Here is a 24057-nt window from a genome sequence, read left to right as displayed (position 1 = left end):
CACAAAGCGAGGGGTGTCACTCCTCTGCTCAGAACCTCCAAGAGTTGCCCACTCTCTCAAGGACAAAGCCCTACCCTGCAGGATGGCTGCAAGTCCTCATGGTCCCACAGCCACTCCAGATCTTCCAAGAACACTTCTCCTCTCCAGCCTCCTGGCTAGCCCCAGGCCACCCCCTCCGGCCTCTGCACCAGCCACTCAGCACCAGCAAGTCCTGACCAGCCTACCCTGTCCCCTAATGAAAAGTCCCACATGTCTGAGCTCCCCCCTCCACCCAGCTTCCCAGGTCCAGGATTCAGTGCCCCTGAGCTTGAGCCATGAACATGTTGGGAAGCCGGCGCCCAGCACCAGAGAACACCACTCTGCTTGAGTACACCCCTAGACTCACAGAAACAGACCAGAGCGCCAGCCTCAACCAACTCCATAGGCATGATCGTTTCCAACCACGGCCCACTAGCTGAAAAATCAGTCACAGAAAGACAGCTTGAAAAACACTACACCTTCAGATGAGACACACTTCTAAATATCTAATTTTTTCAAAGAAAACAGAATCATCAAACAAAATTTAAAGTGACTACAAAGTAAATATTTCGAATGAGAACTTACGAAAGCACTTGTGCCCGCAAAGAAGCATGAGACCATGTACGCTGATATCCAAAGGAAGGTTAGAAATTAATGTCACATGTTCAACCTGAGTCTTTAGGACACAAATGTCCAAATGAGGCCCCAAGAAACAAAACGGAGATGAGAATGGGAGTCAGGGGATGGCAAAGGCAGAAGCTGGGTCTCTGAAGGACAGTAAACACACAAAGCTGACAGGACACGCAGTGTGCCCTCGGCTCCAAGGCCACCAGACCCAGCTGTTCCATGTTCCTCGTGAAAACTTCCAGACCTCGGCTACCTCTGGGGCCTCCCATGCCTTGAAGTGGGCCTAGAAGCTGGAGAAGGACTGCCGTACAGGTCCCAGGTCCCCTCAGTGATCCTGGCCCAAGGCCCAGGAGTTCCGTGAGATATCCAAAGCCCGAGAGAAGCTTTAGCCCCTTCCGTGAGGGCTCTGGATGACAGCAGCTGGCCCTCACCCACCGCTTCCCGCCCACTCCGGCCCGGCTCCCCTGGAGATGTAGTTTGGAGATGTAGATCTGGGTTTGGGTCTACAGCATCCCAGGCAGTCAGCACCACTGTGGGGCTCCAGACACAGGGACCTCTCCTGCACAGAGTGTGGCCACAGTGAAATTGAGCACTGGAAGCGAAATCCTGTCCCGAGCAGAACAGGGGTGAGGCTGACAAAGCCACTCTCTGACCCTGGCTGAAGGTCCTGAAGACCACCATGAGGGCTCCATGGACTGTCTGAGCTCGTGTCCCTCCCGCCCTGCTGTCTGGACGTGCAGGACACAGAGCTGGTGAGAAAAGACAAAAGCATGAAGGTTGGATGCCTCACTCAGTCCTGGGCACATGTCTGCGAAGGGTGGCGCCTCCCATCACACATCCCACAGAAGTCGGCCTTGGGAAAAACCCTTCCTTCCACCTCGTGATCTCCTTCAAGTATCCGGGAGGGCCGTGAGGGACAGTCCCTACTTTCTGCACCTACGCAAATCCCGGTCACTGCTGCCATCGACGCATCTGGGCTTGTGGGGATAAGCACCTGGTTTCGGGTGCACCAGGGCACAGGGGGTTATTTCTCTAGACACCCCCAAGTCCCCACTGTGCTGTAAACAGCAAACCCCAGCTTTCCAAGGGCTCCTGTTCCCTGCTCTGGCCCCCAAGGCCTGCTATTCCTAATTCTGTGCGCCTATGGGCACAGCAGCAAGACAAAATTTAACGGGTTGGGATAGCTCGTGATAAACAACAACCCAAACAATCTAATTTCCATCCAGGATAAGAAAGGCCTTCGTGTGCCTCCTTCAAGCACGGAGGACACTGAAGAAGCCCGCCGGCAGAGAGGGTGTGGCCGTCCAGCAGAGCGGGCCTCACCTGGGGCAAGGCGGGGAGGCACGATGGGGCATTTCTGGTGGAAAATGGCAGACCGAACACTATCGCTTATCCCTGCTCCCCCGACATCCCACTAAAACGGTATGGATTGTTTAAAAAAAAAGAAACCACCAACAGAAACACAAACAAAATGCACGTAAGAGAACAAGTTCTCAAAGTCAGAAAGAACACGGTGAACGCTGGGCACCTGCCTTATGAGATACAAGAAACCAAACCCTCCCCTGTGGCGGGGAAAGGAGGGTTTGTTTTCAGGTGCAAAGCCTCCAGAAAAGGCTCAGTAGTTGTCAGGAGATGAAACGTCTATCCTGGGTGCACGGAGGTACCCGGACTCCTTGCGTACCCCGCACGGCTGGAGAAGCCAGAGACTCCCCTTCTGGAGGGCAAGGCAGCAGATGGACGGGGCCAAGAGCACAGACGGGGCAGGCTGCGAAGGGGTGGCCTGGCAGTCTACCCCAGGATGTGGTGGCCTGGGTCTGCACCCTCCCAGGGAGGCTGGCAGGTTTGATGAACAATGTGTCCACGCAGGGTTGGGGAGCCCCAGCTACCAGGACCACCCACACTCTGGTGGGTCCCCTCTTCCCCCGGGTGCCCTCTCCCAAAGATGAGCAGATAGTTGGGGGCACCAAACTGCTGAGAAAACTATCCCCATATGAGACAGAGCCCATGCAGACAGACACCAGGACCCTGTCCCCAGGGAGATGGTGCCATTCCAGACAGAAGGGCAGACACACTGTCCAGGTGGCCAACAGGATGGGCAGCAAGGCTGCGGAAGAGATGGAGACCATCAGTATTCAGAGGGAAGACTATTTCCAAAGCCCAAATCCACAAGCCAGATGGCAAACCACAGTGTCACTCTGAGGGCAAATGTCACTTCTTTCACGACGGGGCCAGGGTCACCCAAGCTCAGCCAGGCATGGATGAGAGCCCACAGCACCCCTCTGCCGCCCTGAGGGGACTTGGCCCCTCTATGGGCTCTGTACTCCAGGAGAGGGGCGTGCCAGGAGGAGGCCACAGGGCCAGGTCCAGAGCCCAGGCCGGAATGGGGCACCCTCCACCTGGGCAGCAATGAACATGGACTTCTGCCACATTTGGCACCAGACACCTCCACATGTGTCCCTCTCTCCAGAGTTTCCTGGCACTCCAGACCGCATCCGGGAGAGCCTGTCTGGGGAGGTTTGAGTGCACACACGGTAAAGCACAAGGAAAAGAAAGGAAGAAGAGGCCAGGTAGTGAGTGATGGGGACCGAGGGGTGCCAGCTCGCTCTCTGGCACATGTGGAGCCTGAAGCAGGAGGCCCTTTATGCACCCAGAGAATCTGAGAAGCACCAGCGCTCAGTGAACCAAACTGCCACGGGCCCCCCGACGGCTCATAGCTCCGGGATGCGGACAGGCCACGCTGCAGGCCCTCCGATGGCTCACAGCTCTGGGCCGTGGGTCCCAGGATGTCTCACAGCTCTGGACGCAGACAGGCCAGGCCACGGACTCCCATCCTGCTGGGCTCCCAGGTCTGGGGACGCAGCCCACAGTCCAGCACCTAAGAAGGCCAGTGTCAGTGAGTGAAGTGGACGCCATGGAGGGAGAGGGGCCGGCTTCACAGGACAGAAAACAGTCACAATAGAGTGAGGCCTGTCTTTGGAAACACCGTCCTGAGGCACAAAAGCACAAAACCCAAAACTTCACACCATGAAGCACTACACTTAGGAAATAATCCACATTCTCTGTTGTAAATTCCTCCCAGCAATGAACTCATGGACTCCCGAGAAAAGCAGCAGGCTGGTGGGTAACTTGGGGAGGGGTCTGGGAGGAACCAGCCAGGCACTGTGGTCCCGGAGCTGAGGAGCGTTTGTCCCTCTCCTCCCTGACACGTGGGTTTCGAGCCAAGGGATGGCTCACACCGCCATGGTCTTCACTTCAGATGATGCACCCAAGAGTCTGGTGCCCCTGCCCAGCCGTCAGCACCAGCCTGTGGACTCATAACTCGTAATGAGTCCTCCCCACAGGCCCAGACCTGCTCACCAGGCTCGGCACCCACCAGGGGACTGGACATTGTGGAGGTCTGTGCACCTGATGCAGGAAAAAGCAGACACGACTCCAACTTTAGAAAATACAGAGTTAAGGCCCAGGAAGACCAGAACCCTCACAGAAGACAGTCTCTGTGTAATGCAAAGCATTTCAATGTGAGGTTCCCTGCGTCACTGGTTTCACTTCCTTTTACACGGGAGTCCAAGAGCTGCCATCGTGAAGGGTTCTGGGCTGGAGGAGAGGGATGTGCAAGCCTTAGAGGAACAGAGCAGCTGAGCTCCTGGCCACCTGCCGACTGCAGGGTATGGGACAGAGGACGAAGGAGAGCCGTGTGAGACCCCTCCTGTGTGCACGTGTTGTACCCAAGATGCCACCACACTTCCCTGCACCATGAGATCTCAGAGACCACCCAGGCTCAGAGGCTTGGCTGCCTGCCGGAGGCTGTGCAGCCCATTAGAGTCGGGCCGACCCGCAGAGCTGCTTGGCTCCCAGGCCTGACCCTGCACTCAGGTCTTTCCATCTGCAGCGCAACAAGGGAGCACATGGGATGGAGCAAGAGAGGGAGGACACTCTGTGCCTGTGCCCCCGGGGACAGGGCTCCTGGCCCAGTGGTCTTCCCACACTCGGAGCGCCCCCAGGAGGGCACAGACCTGACGGGAGAGTGGGGAGGAGCCAAGAGCATGGAGAAAGCCAGGCTGCCCTGGCAAGTTCCAGCAGGATGGGCTGGGAGCCCAGAAAGGACGGAGGAAGGACATGCGCGGGGTACGCAGGCCTTGGAAAGGACGCCTTTTCACAATTCTGACTGTGAGGACCCTCAACCGCAGAAGGGAAAGTGGAATCTGAGGGTTCCTCAGCAGCATGCCGAGGGAAAAGGCCGTGTCGAAGCTGGAGGGCGCGGGGCAACACCCTTTTGTCTAGAACGGCCTCCCAGGGTGAGCCCACAGCCCCTATAAACAGCTGCTGGTACACACCACACACGTGCATGTGCCCAGCCTCTGGGGACACATCTGCAGGCACCCGTGGGGCTCAGGGCTATGGGGCCACAGGCTCCTACAGAGGGCCTCATTCGACTGGCGGCTGCTCACACAGGGTACCCAGCAAACCTGGTGGATGCAGGCAGGTGGAACACTTCTCGGCACCCACTCAGGCTGATCAGGCACATCCAACTGTGGGATTTTGTCCCTATATTTTTCAAATTGTGGGGTCTGACTATGTATCTTTATGCTCTAGATTTTATTGTTCCCACAAACTGAAAGCACACGAGCCCGCAGGAGGAGCATAGCAGCCCCCAGGAGGCCGGAGATCATGCTCATACAGCGTGGCCCATGGGCACGGGGTGCCTCACATACCCCTGCACTTGTGTCCCCAGGTCGGGAGCTGGAGCACGCTCCCCAGGGCACGGCCTCCTGCTGGGCAGAGCCAGGCGAGTCCCGAGTGACACAGCGCCAGGATGAGGAAACTGAAGAAGGTGGCCTCCGTCCTGCTCTCCCTGCCTGGCACTGCAGCAGGAGCCACCCAAGGCGGCACGATCCTTCACCACCCTCGACCGTGCGCATCCCAAACCCAGAGACCCACTTTCTGTCACACACACACAAGGCGGGGCTGTGCGGGAGAAGAATTACCATGGGGGCCTGGTTCCCAGGGGGATCGACCAGTTAAACTCATCATCTCGGAAGCTGGTAAGGGAGGTTTTCTGGCACTTTCCTGGGGTCCTTCAGGGGTCCCACGTGTCTCATATTTGCATTTCCGTCACCAGGTAAGTCTTCTCTCACCGAAACCAAATGACAGTATGAGAAACTTGGCTGGGAGGCAGTAGAAGCTTCTGGCTCCAGCTAGTCTCACCCAGCTCCTGCTCCCAAACTCAAGACAATGGTCAGGAAATCCAACAACCTCTTGACAGTGTGGGGGTCGATACCCTCTGAGATGTGGGAATCCATGTGCTAAAAGTAAGCTTTATTTTTTGCTCAGTTTGGGTAAGTTCTTTTGAGTTTCTGTAATTTCTTCAAAAGTCCACAATTTTCTTTCTAAAAACGCACCTTTGTTAAACAGCCTCAAACAGAAACCCCCCTAACCGAGCCACACATGCTTTAGGGACACACGTCTGGAGGCAATGGTACCTGAATCTCACACCCATGGAACATGCCAGAGCTTCTCATCCACGCAGCTCCTATCCTTCAACTCGGCCGCCACGTCCCCCTGGGCACAGGGGTCACAACACTCTCTGAGGTGGTCTCTCCTCCAGTAGCACAGAGCAGAGGTCTTGTCCCATAATTTACATGCTGAGTGTCCTTAGAGGGTGCTCCTGACCCAAGGTTCCCCGTCCCCTCTCCATGGGGCAGAGGTGCTCCAGGCAGCAAGGACCCTTGGCTGCTATGATGAGTGCACGTGTGACGGACAGCAGCCCCTCAGCATCAACAGTCAGTGCTTAATATGTGCATCCTGTTCTTTTTTTTTTTTTTTTTTTGATAAAGGTTTTGTTTATTTCGGAGAGAGAGAGAGAGAGAGAGAGAGACAGAGACAGAGATAGCAAGAAAGCACAAGCAGGAGGTGAGGGAGAAGTAGGTTTCCCACTGAGCAGGGAGCCTGATACAGGGAGCCTCATTCACAAATGAGGACCCTGGGATCATGACCTAGGCCTGGGCTGAAGGCAGCTGCTTAACTGAGCCACCAGGGACCCTGAGCCCCCTCTTCTTATTCAGGTCTTGTTTTCTTCCACTTTGTTCCTGGATGACGGAGGCACTGTTCTCAACCTCTTCACTCAGTCAAGGCTGCTGCGGGCCTCCTGGCGTCCACACAGTGCAGTGCCAAGGAAGCTCCCCTTCCAATTCTGGAAGCCAACCCCCAACATGTTCAGTACCATGACTCTCTTCCATAATAAACACGCTTTTTTTTGGTGTCAGAGGAAAAGTCTGTTACTTCAAAAATATGACAATGATTCACAAATGAGTTACTTAAATGTCTCTCAAGTCACCCATGACCCAGACACCTGGCTCAGGTGGGCATTTCTCATTCCCCTCAAACTCCGACATCTCTCCCTACCTAACTGAGCTGCTGACATGGCTTCCTAACAGTCCCACCAGGCCACGGGGCCTGCGCCCCAGGTTCCCAGCCAAGAGGAGGAAGGACAGCCTCCGGGAAGGGGGAACAGGTGTAGCCACATCTGTAACGGTGCCACTTCACTTCTTCAAGAAACAAAGGACTGGGATGTTAACCAGTGTCACAGTGACAAGTTCAGTTGGAAAAGAAAACAAAAAGGAAACCTTGTTTACATCAAGGACATTGCAGGGGGAGGGTAAGAAAGCAGAATTAACCCAGACTAAAAAGGCTTTTGGCTTTTTTCTTCGACAATTCAGACTTTTCTACCAGGAGGTATTCTTGCATGAACTATCTCATGCCTCAATTCAAGATGGCGCACCAAGAAGACGGGACGCGTGCTTTCTACCTAAAGTCACATGTCATGAAGACGAACCACACGTCAAGGGAACCATTACCAGGAGCCACCCTCCCCAAGTAAAGGGCCCAGCAGTGAGACTAGACCAACAGAACAGGGGCCGTGCACCCCTCCCTACGCAGAGGACAAGTTCCTGCGGGAAGGCTGGAGTGACTCCTGCGAATCACATACAAGTATCATGTTATCACATTGCTGAATGTCAAGGTTAAACTCAGTGGGGAGGAAATCTGCCAGGGCAAATTAGGATTGACAGAAAAATCATCGAAGAACTGTATAGAGACATCAGTATAGCCAAAAAGGAGTTTTCATATTAAGTTTCAAATTCTGTTTCCTTGTAGGACATGGTTTAGAGTGGCCTGGAATGGACTGGGCGTGGAGGGGCTAAGAAGGCCCCTCGCTCCAGCAGCTTCTGAAGCAGCCCTCGACCTGCAAGTTTCGTGCCCAGAGTCACACCTACACCATGCATGTGCCTCCCTCCTGGCAGCCTGCCCGTGGGCATGGCTTCCACACTGCAGACACTGTCCGCCCGCAAGGGAGGAAACATGGCATTGTCCCCCCACACCCCCCCAAACTACCAGCGGGGGGCCTGGCTACCAGGAAGTTAAACAACTTGCTTCAATGTCATGGGGCCACGTTCCCCAAGACACCATTTCTCAAGTTGGGTGGGTCCCCTCAAAGGAGAGGAGAAGAGGCACATCAGGATCATCCAAGGACCCCGAAGCAGCTGTCACAATTAAGTCACACATCCTCTTCAGTATGTCTCAACAGGACAACAGGACATGTCTGTCAACGAACATCTGTCCAGAAACTACTAAAAATCAGACACATGTGTGATTCTTTTAAGAATCCTGCAGAGAGGGACACCTGGGTGGTTCAGTTGGTTAAGTGACTGCCTTTGGCTCAGGTCATGATCCCAGAGTCCTGGGATCGAATCCCACATTGAGCTCCCGGCTCCACAGAGAGTCTGCTTCTCCCTCTGACCTTCTTCCCTCTCATGCTCTCTCTCACTCACTCTCTCTCTCAAATAAATAAAGTCTTTAAAAAAAAAAAAGAAAAGAATCCTGCAGAGAAGGATTATCCCCATCCACAAAACGATCAGCCTCAGGGCAGAGCCAGTGGGTCAGCAGGACCCCAGGTCCCCTATGAATCTGAAGCCCACGGGCTGTCTCACCCTAAGCCATATTAGGTCTCAACAGGGCGTACGTCCTTTCCAAGCTGGAAAACTAATCGGGAGTCTACCTCTTTCTGGTCCACCTGGAAACAACTACTTCCCACCTTCGTGGCCTATGGGGCTCTCTAGGAAGGCTCTTTGTCTGTCCTACACCCAGGGGGGACAGGAGCACTAGGAAGCTGCCTGAAGACACTCAACCACCCAAGGACTCTGTTCAGACAACAGTAACACTGGTGATGTGAGCCCAGGAGCAACAGAGAATCAAGGCAGTTTCCGTCACACAGGCTGCACATAAAACCTGAACAACGCACAGGCTATTCTGAAGCCCCCCTCCCTGCACCTGGGTTCAAAAGTCAAGGTGTTCGGAAGGGGGTCCTAGAGAAGAAGCATGTAAATGGCAGACAAAGAGGGCTGTGAGCATCCTGGGGGACGGCGAAGCGAGTGCCCACGGCCCCAGGGACACGGAGCACCAGAGCATCTGGACCTTTGCAGAGAATCAAAGGGAGCTTCGTGTGTGGGAAGACGCCAGGAATAACCCTTGGCAGAGCACGCAGCATCTCTATGCAAGGAAGGACATCCCTTTCTCGCCACTTCCAGCCTCTGTTTAAGGGGACCGGGGGCAGAGGCAGGTGCCCATCACCTCCCCGTCCTGGCCGGCACTGCCCGTGGAGGGGGTGGGCAGGGTGGCACCCAGGAAGGCTAGGGTCCAGGAGGTGCCACAGAGCCAAGACCACTGAGACTAGAAGCCTTGGGGTGTGGTGAAGGCAAGGGTCCTGCAGCGCAGTCTTGAAATGCAGGCTCAGGAGTCTACAGTGCACTCACATCCTGGCCTTTTAGAGGTTTGCCTTTCTCTCAAAAAGGCCAAGTGGCCGACACAGAACAAACGGCGCCCAGGCTCTGAGCCGACATCCTGGAGTCACTACATGGGGCCCGGGACAGGGAGAGGGGGCTGTTTTAACAAAAAAAGAAAAAAATTGTTTCCACGCCATCTAGATTTGGAAAGTGTTGCTTAAAGCATGAAATGTAGAAAGATCATATATGGAATAAAGGACATAATCATATTCTTTTGCTCATTAAAAAAAAAAAAAAAAGGAAAAAGCACTTGGGAGACAAGTTCATGGAGGGCCTCGGCTGTGAGAAGCCTGGGCCGGGGTAGGTGAAAGGCGTGCGCCCTCCCACTGTCCCATGGCTGCTAGCAGCTCGACCTCGCCAGGTAGGGGACGTCTGGTCCTAGCTCCAGCTCAGAACTCTGTCCCACAGGGTCCTCCTATGGTTCGGCTCTGAGGTAACATCTCAAAAGAGCAGTTGGCACTTTTGGGAAGAATACGCCCTCCGGAGCTCAAGACAGAAAAGAGCCACAGTTCCCTTCCTCTTGAACAGCCAATGCCTGACCGGCTTCGCAACATATGGCCTATTTTCCCTCAGGAGACGGCACAGGGGTCAGATGATCTGAGGGCCCACCTGCTCCCTCCAGACACCACTCCCTACATGGTGGGGCTTCCAAACAGCACTTTGGGGGAGCCTGAGCCCCTGCCCCCGCCCAGGCCGGACGAGTGGACTTACCCGTGCTGGGCATGTGGTTCACACGGGCGGGATTCAGCAGCTCCACGGGCTGGTCTCGGCCAGAAAGTCCATCTGGAGAAGAGAGAAAGCACTGGGCTTCAGAAGTGGCTCGCATTCCTGTGCAAACACTTCACACTTGGGAGTCTACAGGGAGACTCCTGGCAAACAGGGAAATGCATGTGTCCTTCTTACTTTCAGAGGAGAACAGGTTGGATTCCATCACACGTTATTTTTATTTGCTGAATCAGAAGATGAAAAACCCCTTGCAGAACAACCAAAATATCCCCCAAGTGAAAGATGGCCCACAGCGGAGCCGGGCCTCCGGACGCCTGTGCGGCTGGGGCCGTCGGGGCTCATGTCTGTCTCGCGGCCACGTTACACCTCCTCGTGTTCGTCAGAACGGCTTTTCTGCCCAGACCACAAGCAGTGAGAGGATCAAAACACAGGGGCCGCTCCTCCTGTTCCCAGATGCTGACAAACGGCCTGGGGTGTTCGCAGAAACCCAGCCCTAGGAGGCCCGGCTGAAAACAGCTGTGGGGGTGCCTGGGGGGGGCCTCCAGGAAACCAAAACACCCAAACAGCTCTCAGAGAAGCACTTGGCCAGGTACTCACGATGTAAAGAATCACTTCTCCCCGTCTGGATCCCGGCCCTGTTTCTGTCTCTCCAGGCTGAGCGCAAAGATGGGAGCTGGAAGCTGGCCACCACCCAAACCCGGAGCAGGCTGCTTTTAGACTGCCCGAGACTTTCCATATTCTCTCAGATAGGAAAGAAAGAAAACTCTGGCAAAACTTCCAGGAATCACACTTTGGGTTTAAAATTAGCTCCTGACAAGCGGTATAAACCGGCCTGCAGTGACAGGCGCGTCACGAGGACGCTGACGTGGCGGTCACTCTCGTGATTTAAGGAGAGAGCGCCGGGTTCACAGGCACCCCGGGCTCCCCAATGCAGACAAAGCAAGTGACATCAGATCTACGGACTGTACTAGAACCTTGCTTCTCACCCACCCTGGGTAACCCCTCGCACGCCCTTCACATGGAGTGTTATGCAGCCCACGTGTCTCTGAAAATGTTCACAATCCAAGGACAAAAACAACCACCTGGAGGAGAGCCGAATGTGTGCTCCTGTGGCCTGAGGCCCCCAAAGAAGTCAGGGAACTAGGGCCTCCCGCACCTGTGCAACCGGGAGAGTCCACCACAGGGCACCTGGGACTCTTCTCCCCAAACCAGCAACATACCCCAATGGTCACAGCAGTCACTAGGCACCTCCGGGGCTAAGACAGTCCAGGCTCCCTGAGCCAGGAGGGCCAGCCGGCGAGGTCATATTGTGGAAGCGAACAGCAGGCCCCAACACCCCGACCAGGAGCATGAGGGCTTCTTCCATGGGCCAGGACTACCCCCGACAGCCCAGGGGCTGACCTGTGAGCCTAGCACTCCACCACGTGAGCGCCAGCACTGCCCAGAGAGAGACCTGGAGACGGTAACTGAAAAGCACTCTGGAACTTTTTTTCAAGAAAATACGTAAGTGAAACTCATTTTGCTTCTGGATAAGATTAAAATTTCATTTTCGAAAATATAAAATTGATAAAAGTATATCCTTTTTTTTAAAATTTGAATTCCACTGTAAATACCTTCAGAAACACCAGAAGGCCCCTCTGAAAATCCTAATCAAGCTGCAGTTTGTCAGTGGGCAAGGGTCAGGGCCATAGTGCTCGGAACGCCATCCCATTCGGGGCTCCACAGCTAGGTTCAAAGGAGGACCTCAGCTTCCAGCTGAGTGAAGGGTATAGAACCAGAAACAGTTGAGAAATCAAGAAGCCAGCAAGGTTTCCGGAGGAATCTCTGAATTCTGGGAGCAGTCAGCGGCAGCACCGGGCCAGCATCCTAGCTTACAGAAAGACCTTTCCTTGAGTTTGGGATTGAACTTTTTACATTGGCCCCAAGCCCCAGAGGTCTAATTACTTCAAAGCCAAATGCATAAATGCTGCCCCATGTCACGTGACTTCTAACCACACTAGAGTGGGAAGATGCATCAACTCTCAATGCAATCAGCTCAGAGTATAAGTGAAAAGATATGTGGTTATTAGTGTAACCAAAAGTTACCGCCCGTGTGTTTTAAATCAAGGTATGGCGGGGCACCTGGATGGCTCAGTGGGTTAAGCCTCTGCCTTCGGCTCAGGTCATGATCTCAGGGTCCTGGGATCAAGCCCCACATTGGGCTCTCTGCTCAGTGGGGAGCCTTGCTTCCTCCTCTCTCTCTCACTCTGCCTGCCTCTCCACCTACCTGAGATTGAAATAAATAATATCTTTAAAAAAAAAAAATCAAGGTATGGCTCCACAGAGTTGGCCCACTCACGGAATTTCCAGACACTAGACTGGGGTATATACCTTGCTGAGGGGCCAGCAAGAAATCAATCCCAGGTATGTGCTCGCTGGCCTGCCAGAGAACACTGCCATCTCGTGAGGACACCCTCCTGCTCTGCGGTCTGGAAACGCTGAGGCCTGGGACATGAAGAGTGGGGAAGGGCACGGCCACTAGCCATGATGGGCTTCCATTAAGGTCATCTGTGGAACCCACTGAGAAGGTCAAACAGGCACCAGAGACACGGGCCAGGAGAACCTGGGCTGCCCGCCACAGGGAGAGGGCGTGAGGCACACCAAGCAGCTCCGGCGGCCACCCCAGGGCAGGAGAGCCCCTTGCTGCCCCGCCCTAAAGAGTGGGTCAGCCCGCACTTGCACAATGTGGAGGCTGAAGCAATTTCTGTGACAACAGCCACATCATCTATAACACCAAAAGCAAAATCTCACTGAATAAAAAGGTTCAGCCCCTTCCCTGATGTACATAATCAAAGAGGGTCTGCACTTAAACGCTGCACAAAGATTTATGTTTCTTGCACCAATAAAACTACAGTGTGAAAAATCCACACACAGGTTACCTAAAGAGGTGGGGAGGAGAGGTGAGGGTAGGAGGGTGGTAGGGAGTGGGGAGGGAAGGGAAGACAGTAAAGAGGAAGGGGAAGGCAGGCAGAGGAAGGGAAGGAAGGAAGAGGAGGGGAGGGCAGGAGAAGAGGGGAGAGGAAGAGAGGGCAGGGGAAGGAGAGGAGAGAGAGGAGGGCAGGGGAGGGAAGGGAAGGGGAAAGGCGAGCAGAGGAAGCAAGGGCAAGACTTGCATACAGGATGGGGAGAGCCTTCTGTCCATACACTACTGTCCTACCTGGTGGGGACCCAAGAGTGTCTCCAGAAGGTGAAATCTGTCCTTCCCCGAGGGCTAAGTCACCGAGCATCTCCCCAGGCACTTACAGACTATTCTGAATTCAAATCTTGGGCCCCTTTAAAAAAAACAAAAAAAAAAAAACAAAAAAAAAAACCTGGGTGGTCTTTTTTCTCCGGACTCAGGGGAATTCTTTACAAATTCCGACCACGGATTCTCTGGCAATTACGTCCATCTTGGAGATGGCCTTTCTGGATGGTCCCATCCACCAGTCCTTTCAGAGCTTATGCTTCCCCACCTGGAGGCTGCGAAGCTACTTTGTGGCACTGTCCCCTGTAGGTCCTGTGGCCTTTCCCTTCCCGTGCGTCCCCACCTCTCTGCTCTTGACTCTTGCCCATGATGTGAGGTAGGGGTCTTTGGGTTTTGTTTTTTTTCAGTGAAGGTGGCCAAACGTCTCATCATTTCTAAGCCGTCTTACTTTCACTGCTGGTCAGCACACGAGTTCTGTCAGACATCGCATCCCTGTCCTATTGGCAAGTTTGTTCATATCTGTGCCAATAATCATACTGTCTAACTGCTGCAAGGCAAGAGTCCCTATTTTCTGCTTCAGAATCATCTTGGGGGCTGCGGGTCCTTTACCACATAAATTCTAGAATCAGCTTGTCTTCCAAAATACAGAAAGACAAAAAGAAAAAGAAAAAAGATAAAAGGGGAAGCCGGGTGGGTGGGAAGGGGCGAGAAGGGGACTAACTCTGTCTGGGACCATGTAGGTACAGAGAGCTGGGAGAGATCAGGATCACAGCAATATGATCTGTGGACATGAACTAGCGCTCCGCCTCACTGCTGTCAAAGATGTTGTAGAACGCGGAGTGCAGAGGAACTGAAAATCTCTAGACTTATCCCCAGGTGTCTGGCATTTTCAGCAGCCCATTCTCCTCAGTAGTGCAAATTTAAGTCACCGCATGCGGGTTTGTATCCCAGGACCCCAGCACACTCATTTATTCTGACCACATATCTGAACTGGATTTTCTACCTGCAGGATCCTGGGATGGTGACAGTTCGGTTTTCCTATCATTTCTTTTTCTTGCCCCATTCTGTTGGTGGGGACCAATGCTATACCTGCACAGAAACACTGAGAAACACCTGCGCTGTGTCTGATCTCACCCCTCCCTCCTCCTCTCCTTGCCCTGCATGCCCAGGCCTCCCAAACCAAGGGCTCTCGGTTACACAAGCATGGATGCCAGGATCGTGAAGGTAAAAGAACGCAATAAATTAATATTCTAAACTGCACTTTGGGGCTCACCTCATGTAGGTGGTAAAGCGCCACTTGTAGAGGCTGGAGGGGAGGGTTGCACTGTGCCACCTCCCAAGCTCCTGGGGGGCAGTGCCCCCTCCTCTCCGAGCGCCACTGGCCTGCAGACACTTGGCCGTGGGGTCTGAGGTCTCTGGCAGCAGGAATAGTGCCCAGTCTTCACTCCAGCCAATCTTCTATCCATTTTTATTTTCTCATACAAACTTTTTATTTTAGAACAGTTGTGGATTTACAGAAAAATTAAAAATAGCAGAGTGTTCTCATATTCCCGCTTCCCCCAAGAGGGGCATCTCCCATGAGGCTGGTGTGTCGAGCTCTGGTTCACTGAAGCCCCGGCGTATGCCAGGTGCCTGGGCTTTCCCTCCCTGTTCCAGCCCCCCACCCAGGCTCTCACATGACCCCTGCGCGTCACTTCTCCTAGGCTCCTGCCCCTGTTCTTAATGACGGCGCCAGGGTGGGGGAGTGCAGATCACGTACTCTGTAGAATGTCCCTTGGCTGGGACTTGTCGGGTGTTCTCCTCATAACTGGACTGGGACTGCATGTTTTTAGAGGGAAGACTGTTCCTATCATGGGACAACACATACCACAGACAAGACACATCACCAGGGCCATCGGCATCAGTCATGGGGCCGGTGTGTGTCTGTCCAGCCTCTCCACTGGGAAGGTGCTGGTTTGAGTCCCTGTCCCCACAACATTTCTCTGAAATAAAGCTGCTCTCTGCAGCCCATGCTGCCGACAAGAGCGGCTACCCTTCCGCATCCACTCCCCAGGCTTAGGGTGATGGACCTGCTCCCAGGGACACAGAGTGGAACACCAGACACAGAAGGCAGCCCAGCCTCTGGATCCCCATGGACAGGGCAGGAGCAAGGCACACAGGGCAGAGCCACACCAGGGCCATGGCAGTTACCACCAGCTGGGTTCAAAGCCTGTTCTGCCTACACCCAAGGCATGACCTCGAGCTCCTCCCTCCCATTTCTCAGACTCGGGGGCATCTCTAAGGCAGGAACAGCAACAGGCCCGCCCGGGAGATGAGCTGAGAATTAACTGTGTCTCAGGGGCTCCCCTGGGCCCAGGGAGCAGTCAGCGAATTTTCTAGCAGTGAGAATGACAGCATTCCTTTCCTCTTCTCTACCCCCCTCCCCGTCATCTATTCCAATGTGAACTCCAATCTAACAGGGAGCATGCTAGAATGTATGCCCATGAAGGGGTTGTTCCCTTGAAGATGTGTGAGCTCCAGTCTGAGCTCTGGCTTTGGCTCTGCCGCTGGATCAGCTGTTGCTCCCATAAGTGCTGCGATGAACAGGGGTCCCGGGGGGCGAGTGCTGCTTCCTGGGTGCAGGCTGGGCGTTCTGCCAACGTAGGCAGCCTCGAGCTGGTGCGGCCACGACATGCCCCGTCCCAAACAAGGACCACAGCCTGACGGGGCATCTGAGGTTGGTTCCGTGGGAACCAAGCTCTCTTGCCCTCGGGAGGGGACACTAAATGAAGGACGTGGACTGAGGTAGAACAAGAGAAGCCTGGGTTTCTGTAAAAATGAACTTAATAAGAAAAGTCACATCCCCGCAGTAGGGACACTTGTGTTGGAGGTGTGTGTGTGTTGGTATGACAGGAAGGAAGTCTTGAAGAAACAGGTAAGCCTTTATATGGGGACCACAACTCAGGAGTGTCTCCTGCCCAGCAAAAAGTGGCTTGTCTTGGGCCTGAGTGAAGACGGAAGGGAAGCCTGGTCTGCACGGAGGCTGGAGCAAGGAGGACAGCACCGGGCCAAGAGCACACAGCAGGTGTCTGCACGGAACACTGCAGGAGAGGCTTGGCCCCTTGAACACGCCCCCAACCCCGCTGGGCGTGTGGTAGGGTGCATGACCATTCACCAGCTCTCACACACTGTGCAAGTTATGGGAGATCACTGGGGTCTGGATTCAGGGGCCAATGTACCTTCCTACAATGTTGACATGATGCCAGCATTTCCCCGCACCCAACCAGAGTGAGCTGCACAATTCCCACACCGGGACATTGGACCCTTGTTCATTTAAATTATAAAAGGGGGCTCACTACATGGAAACATCTCACCTTGAGGCGCAAGTGATTCATCGGGGCAGCAAAATACTCAACCCGCCCCCCCCAGGCCCTCTCCCTGGTCTGAACCACCCCACTGGGGCCTCCAACCTCCACCCTAGGACTTGGACCACCAGCCTCCCTCCTCCTCTGCTGAGCAACCTGCCCTCTTCTGGGCACCGCCTGCCTGCCCTCCACAGACCACAGCCAACAGTGCCCAAGCCCTGGCGGCCAGGACCACTCAGGTGCCCCCAGGAACTCAGGGCAACGCAACAGGCAGCCCCCAGTGAGTCCTGCTGCCAGCCCCGAGCAGCCCGGCCCATGGAGCGCTTCCTTCCCTCCCCGCGCACCGTCCTGAGAAGTATGGAAGGTCAGCAGTAAACCTGGGATCTGCCGGTTAATGTGAATTATACTTCAACGGCTTAAATGTTGTGGCTTCCTGAGGCATGTCCGGCATCAGTTTACGTGTATTTATCGGAAACCAACGAAGATGGGAGATAGTCTTTCTCCTTAGCAATATCTCTTCCTTCAGGAAGATCACACAGACTTTACAATGTCAAGGCTAATCTATGAAGTATTCTCCTTCAGCTGAAAATCAAAACTAGCTACAGCTCCCAGTTTTTGGGAAATCAGAGCTGAAAGGAATGGGCTGAAAAGACAGCAGGCGGCTAAGAGCAGTCAGGTGTGGAATGAAAAGTCGCCCAGGACAGTGACCCGCTCCTTCCAGGGGCCGAGCCGCCACGGGTGCTGATGTAGATACGTTGACAATCCCAGCATCCAGATCTGAACACACTACTGTGAAAGGACATTTTCTGTGACCACTGGGAGACCCTAAACCATGACCTGATGATTAGGAATTCTTCATTTTGTTGAGTATGATCATAGGATTCCGTGTGTCAGAAATCCATGCTGTAGTGTTTATGGGCAAAAGCTCTGGTATCTGAAATTTGTTTTAAATTTTCCAGAAAATGAGGGTTGGGGCGGGGACTGATAGGGTGGGCACAGTCTAAAAAGCACGAGGTTCTGAAAGTTGGAGATGGGCATGGGGGCTACCCACACGCATTAAGGTCTCTCTTGTTTCATTTGAGTGAAATTTTTCGTGATAGTTTCAAGAGATGCCAAGAATAAAAACAAGACCTCACTTTGTACTTCATGGCACCTGCCCTTGCTAAAGGGCATCACCTCACCAGCTCGCTAGCTGCAACTCCGGAGAGTCTTCAGGTTGCCAACCCTGAGCTGTGCAAACAAGAGCCAGCAAACCCTCCCTGCTCACACTCAACTCAGCACATGGCTCATGGGCACCTGAGGTGGGGTGCCCGACAGGATGCCAAATGCCGCACCTAGGGCCCGGGGCGCATGCCCTTGTGTGTGTTTGGGTAGGGGGGCTCGAAAGCTCCACAAGCGGGGCCTGCATGGCACAGGCCATGGCCTCCCTGGGAGTCACGCTCTACTTCTCTCCACACCCCGCGCGGCGACCTCCCTGACGCCCAGGGCTGAGTCAAGGCAGACAGACGCCCCCTCCGCCTCAACCTGGGGCCTCAGACAGCTCGCAGAAAGGCTGACACAACAGGACAGGGATGAGCCATGGAGGGAAAAGTCCCAGCCTGCTACTCAGAAGTTTTCTTTAGGAAAATTCAGAAGTGGAAACACACCACCTCACCAGCCCCATCAGGGAAAAGTCCACACAGCCAGAAAACTCTGATAACAGGAGAGAGGATACCACAAGGTTGGACCTCAGGCCACAAGGGGAAGAAAGGGAGTGACAGCAGCATGTACGCGCCCCGACAGGAGCTCCCAGAGTGGGGTCTGTCCCATCCCCATGTCCCCACAGGACTGGCTCAAGCCCAGAATTGGACAACACAGATGGAGCAAGGGACAGAGTGGGATGGGGCATGAGCGCACGAGGGCAGCTCTGTGGCTGGCCCCAAGCGCAGGCCGCCCTGGTCCGAGATGCCAGAGCAGGCCCAGCTCTCCTCTCTGGGCAGGGGCCACACTTCCCAGAGGGGCATCCCCAGGGAGTCTCAGGCCCATGCTCTGGAGACGGATCTGGCCACTCTCCGACCCCCGAAGGCAACACCCCTGCAGGACTGCTCTTCCCTGCTCCCCACCCCACAGCCCAGACCTACCCCCCCCAACCCCCCGCCCAACCGCCCAGGCAGCCTGAAGTGATTTAGGAAATCAGGAGAAAATGTCCTCGCCTGCCTTTGAAAACAGATCCATCTTGGCTCCTGGGAGGATGTCCATCTGCCCTGTGGGGAGGACATGATTGGTGAGTCACTCCAAAGCTGTTTTGAAGAGCACTGGAGGCGGAGGGGGAAAGTAACCTCGCGTTTACCATGTGCAGCTTTCCCAGAGTCTGTACAAGGAGTAACAGACAGGAGTCCCAGGGAGCACTCAGAGGAGCACCGTGAAGCCGAGAGCATCCCGATGACTCATGCACAAGCTTTTGAGATGGAGCTCCCTTCCTAATTAAATTAGCGAGGACACAAAGTAATGCGGTTATTGGCAGACGGAACACCAACCCCGCTGTCTGCCTGCAGATAAGCACGCTTTCTCCAACTGCACGTGTGTGGAGGCCCGGAGGCAAACCCTTTCTAGTTAAGCCCAGCACAGGGGTTCTTCTGCAGGTGTCCTCCTTTCTGAACCAACAGAGGCCGGGTCGCACAGGTCACGCAGCCCCGCGGCAGTCAGAGTCAGGCCCAGCTTCCACCCTCCTCAGGAGTCACGGTATTGAAACTCAGAATCAGTTTCACCATCTGCACCACTAACACGAGTAATGAACGGGGCCCTTCACCTGCCCCCCAGTGACGCGAGCACGCAGCCCCATGTACCCGTGGGACCAACGTCCCAGCCCGGGTCAAGGCATCCAGCTGGGGCAAGAGAGTGTCCTGAGAATGTGAGTCAGTGGCTGGAAGAAGCACCGGGTGAATAAGCCATCCTCCCAGAGCACTCTGCACGCTGCCGGGCATTAACAATTAGCTGAAAGGTGTTTGTGGTTAAGTGACAGGAAGCCGGGAAACAGGTACACATTCATAAGCAGCTCACGAGAAATGACTCACAAGCTTGTAACAATAAACTGAAAATGGCCATCCGGAGAAAGTCCGCTCAGGCACGGAACCATGCGGGTGGGGAGGAGTCCGCCCCCGGAGACCCAGGCAAGATGGGACATGAAGCCATGGCCCCTCGCAAGCCCTGCCCCAGCCGCACTGGCTTCTAAAAGCCATTCTTGTTCTTTGCACAGAAAAAGGATCCTCTGCCCTTCTTCCTTTCGTGCGACATTTCAGAAGCAACCGAGCATGAGACAGACGCCAGTAATGCTCACCATACGAGGCCCTGGAGGGATGGCTGGCCGGGGGTGGGGGGTGAGGGGGGCTCCCCCAGCAAAGACTTGCAGAGTCTGTGCCGACAGGCACCCAGGGAGGGCTTTCTCCTCCATCACAGTATGGGGCCGTATTTGCTTCAAGCCTCCAGAAGCGTATCTCCTTTTTGTCATGTCTTGTTCCGGCCAGATCTTGCTCAAACGCAGCACCACTAACAGCACAGTCTGCCCTCTGGATCAGAACCCAGGGCACACCACGCCTGCTGCAGGTCAGGCCTGTGGGCAGGGCCTCCCCGGGAAACAGCGTAAATACTTCCTTGTTCCCACTGCAGGGGTGAAGGAACCAGGAGGGAGACCTGACGAAGGCCACCCTGATGAAGACAGGAAGCAACTCGCTGCCCTTCCTGTCCCCATTCAGCCACCGGAGCCACGGTGCCCGTTCCCCACCGTCCGCTCCCCACCGTCCGTTCACATGTGGGACAGACTGCACTGAGCTGGTTACTGAGCCACTGCCCTAATGCTCAGGACACAGCTTCCAACAACATCAAGTCCTTGCACCCCAGCCTTCCGCTGATGAAGAAGAAATGATACACACTAACAGATGAAGAAGAAATGATACACACTAACAGATCGGGTTGTGTCAAGTGCTAGGAACAGAAGTCACAGGGGAAGAACATGATTGGAGATTATTTCTTAGATAAAGTGATCACAGAGGGCTCTTGTGCTAGGGTGACACCTGAGTGATATGCCAGAGGGATCTACGTCCACTGTCTCAGCCGAGGCAAGGGAACAGCAAGTGCGAAGGCCCTGAGGTAGGATAAGCTCCCATCTCAGCAGAAGCCATTCAGCAGAAGCCAAGTGACCAGGGGACAGAGTGAGAAGAGACAGGGCCGAAGGGCACCAGAGTTGGGCCACAGATCTTGAAGATCACCTGGAGACAGAAGTTCTAACTTCTGTCCTCAAGGCTCACTTCAGCTGCCATGCAGAACAGTGAGCAGCACCAGGGGCCCCGAGGAGGGAGCGCATGGAAGGGGGAAGAAGAGCCCAGGAGGCTGTTTCTAAGACCCAGGGCTAGAGAGGCCAGTGGGCACACAGTGGGAAACGTGGTCTGACTAGTGGTATGTTTTGCAGGTTCATCTACTGGGACTTTCGTGGACCAGCTGTGGGTGTTAGGAGACAGAGCATCTCCCTGAGAAACGAGACATAGAGCAGGGGATGGGCGGGAAAGGTCCCGCGCAGACTGCACTGGATGGAATTTCCAGAGACCTACCGGTCGTTCCGAAGAGCAAACAACTTCGGAACCACCTCTGATCATGACTTCAGCACTTTCTCGGGGTGGGGGAGCACCAAAATGTTCAGGACATGTGTCAGCATTTCAAAATATAGGTTCATATTTTAGTTTAGCTCATGAAGCTCAAGGAGTCAGCTTACAAGGTCTACGGCTGCTCTCCACCCACCTCCCGCCATCCAGACTCTGGCACCTTGGGTGGGGCTTCTGGAACCTGCACTAACCTCTTTCAGGGAAGGAACCTCTTCCACGGAGGGAACTTCACACAAGAGTATACTCAATTTTGCAGAGGATACTCATTCTCGTGAGGCTTTTGGATCAGGAAAGAAAGGGCATAAAGTATATTAAGTGGTGAAAAAAGGTTTCATCTTTCCAGGGGACTGTTTCATACTGGTATCCATGCCTCTCCCCCACAAGAGTCCAGTCTGTCCGCTCTGGAACACAGATCCAAGTGACAGGGCGCTGAGTGCAGCCCCACGTGCAGGACCAGACTGTAGCCACCTTGCTGCGGGGGGCGGTGGGGGGGGGGGCGTCTCCCGTAATGGCAGCCGTGCCGATGGCACCTGTCCCATTTTCCAGTTGCCACACGTTTCCCGCTGTGATGCAGAGATGTCCCCTGGTTACATCAAATGCCCTGGTTTCATTTCATTCATGTCTCTGACAAACACAGGAGCCAAGTGTGCTCCAGACTGGGCACTGTGGGGGGTGGGGGCCGGACCTAACATCCTTCATCCTCAATACCATGACTCCAACCTTGGATGTGCAGCCGGAGGGCCCAGACCCCCTGCTGGAAGCAGCCAGGTGACAGACTGCCATCAGTGTGACCAAAACACCGTCCCTGGCAGCTCAGTGTGGGCAGCTCCGTGCTGCTGACTGCTCAAGTTCGTCTGGGTGCCGCTCGGTGGCTGCCACAGGCTCGAGCCCCCCTCCAGCAGCTCATCCTGGGGCTGGGGCAGTGGTACTGAAATACGAATACTGTTCCAAATCACAGGCCAGTTGTGTGGAAGCATCCAGAAGGCCCCCCCTATCAGCCTGGACATGTCATATCCGGCTCTCCTGACATTTCAACCTGTTCCCCCAGAAGCGCCCATGCTCCACCCACCTGCCAGTAACCTGGGTGAGAAGGGTCATTTTCAGGAGCCTGACACTGGACGATCAGTGGTGGTGTCACAGGAGGAGGACACACTGGAGGACTGGCTCATGAATTAGGCCAGCACCTGGGCTTAGAAAGGCCTTCCTCTGCAGGTGTGTTACCCTGGCCTCCACGTTTCATCTGTAGCCCTGTACCGACTTACAGTGTAGCCATCAAGTCTACAAATGGCCTCCGACCTCCTCGTAAGCACCTGGTCCTTCCAGAGCTTGGGGCTCAGAGAGCCAGCAGAGAGCCAGCCAGCGGTATTGGGGCTGGGAGGCCAAGAAGTTGGGGTGCTATGGGGCTGGGGGGCTAGAATGCAGGAAGACTGTGGGGCTGGGGGGGGTGGGGCTGGAAAGCAGGAGACTGCGTAGCTGAGGAGCTGTGAGGCTGAGTGGCTGAGGGGCTAAGCGGCTAAGCGGCTGGGAGGCCAGGGAACGGGGGAGCTGAGGGACTAGGAGGCCAAGGAGCTGGGGAACTGGTGAGCTGGGAGATGAGGACCTGGGTGACAGGGCGGCTGTGGGGCTAGGGAGCTGGAAAGCAGGAGGATTATGGGGCTGAGGGGCTAAGGGGCTGGGAAGATAGGGAGCTGAGGAGCTGAGGGGCTTGCGGGGCTTGGAAGCTGGGGAGCTGGAGGACTGAGAAGCTGGAGGACTGTGGGGCTAGGGGGCTATGGGGGTGGGGAACTGGGGGACTGGGAGGCTACAGGGCTGTGAGACTGAGAAGCTGAAGAGCTGGGGGGCTGTGGGGCTGAAGGAACATGGGCCATGGGCGGAGAGGCTGGGAGGTCATAGGGTTGTGGGGCTGAGAGGCTGGGGAGCTGGGGAGCCAGGGAGCTGGGGAGTTAGGGAGCTGGGAGGTTGGGGAGCTGAGGGGCTGCAGGGCTGAGAGGTTCGGGAACCAGGGAGCTGGGGATCTGAGGGGCTGAAAGAAAAAAGGTCTTTCAATAGGAGTAGTTTCTGTGAATAAGCTTAAACCATTTCAGTAAGTTTTATTTTCTCCGATTTTTTGAACTACCTAATGATATAGAACACACTTTTGTAAAAATTGTGTCTTCTAAAAGTGTTAAAACATAATTTTATAATAGGGGGACACACGAACCCCAGCGCCCGCATGCTGAGCTGGGATCAGCGCTTCAGCTGCCATGTGGACCCCCAGGCCTCTGGCAGCACCGTGTGCACCTAAGGCCACAGGGCCCGCCTAGCAGCCACCGCCCAAGACTGCTAGTCCCTTAAAGTCTGTGCCCACTGTCGGGATAATTCCATTGTTATTATTATCTCATTCAAGGAGACCACGGCACACCCCTCATTCTAACAGAGCCGGCTTCCCTGGGCCCTGTGCAAAGCTGGTGTCCTGTGCTTCCCTGGGCCCTGTGCAAAGCTGGTGTCCAATCCACAGAAATCAGTACCACCTTTCTGTTATAATATGGAGATACTCTCCGCATCACAACTTCCCCAAAATCAAGACTCACTAAACCTCATCATTACTCATTTTATAACTGTTTTCATACAACACAAACTTTAGTTTCTAAAAATACAGTTTTTTTCTA

At 54.7% G+C, this 24057-nt stretch overlaps 1 protein-coding gene across 9 annotated transcripts in view; it reads right to left on the bottom strand.

The window, feature by feature from the left end:
* The window catches only part of HDAC4 (histone deacetylase 4), a 283692-nt gene that overhangs the window by 136376 nt on the left and 123259 nt on the right, over nt 1-24057 (bottom strand). For 4 of the 9 annotated variants that reach the window (XM_082690958.1, XM_082690960.1, XM_082690959.1 and 1 more), the window contains exons 1-2: nt 10806-10959; nt 10194-10265 (exon numbers count right to left, since the gene is read on the bottom strand). In XM_082690958.1, the coding sequence (XP_082547084.1) occupies nt 10194-10265; nt 10806-10944 (211 nt within the window). In that variant the 5' untranslated portion in view covers nt 10945-10959. Of the gene's footprint in view, nt 1-10193; nt 10266-10805; nt 10960-13404; nt 13521-24057 lie in introns of those variants that run through there. The other 5 variants (XM_082690962.1, XM_082690963.1, XM_082690965.1 and 2 more) reach the window with 2 other exon arrangements.

Source organism: Mustela nivalis (assembly GCF_964662115.1).
Source record: "Mustela nivalis genome assembly, chromosome: 11".
Taxonomy (NCBI): Eukaryota; Metazoa; Chordata; class Mammalia; order Carnivora; family Mustelidae; genus Mustela; species Mustela nivalis.
The sequence above is the reverse complement of the archived record's forward strand: the minus strand, read 5'-3'. Positions and strand labels throughout refer to the sequence as shown.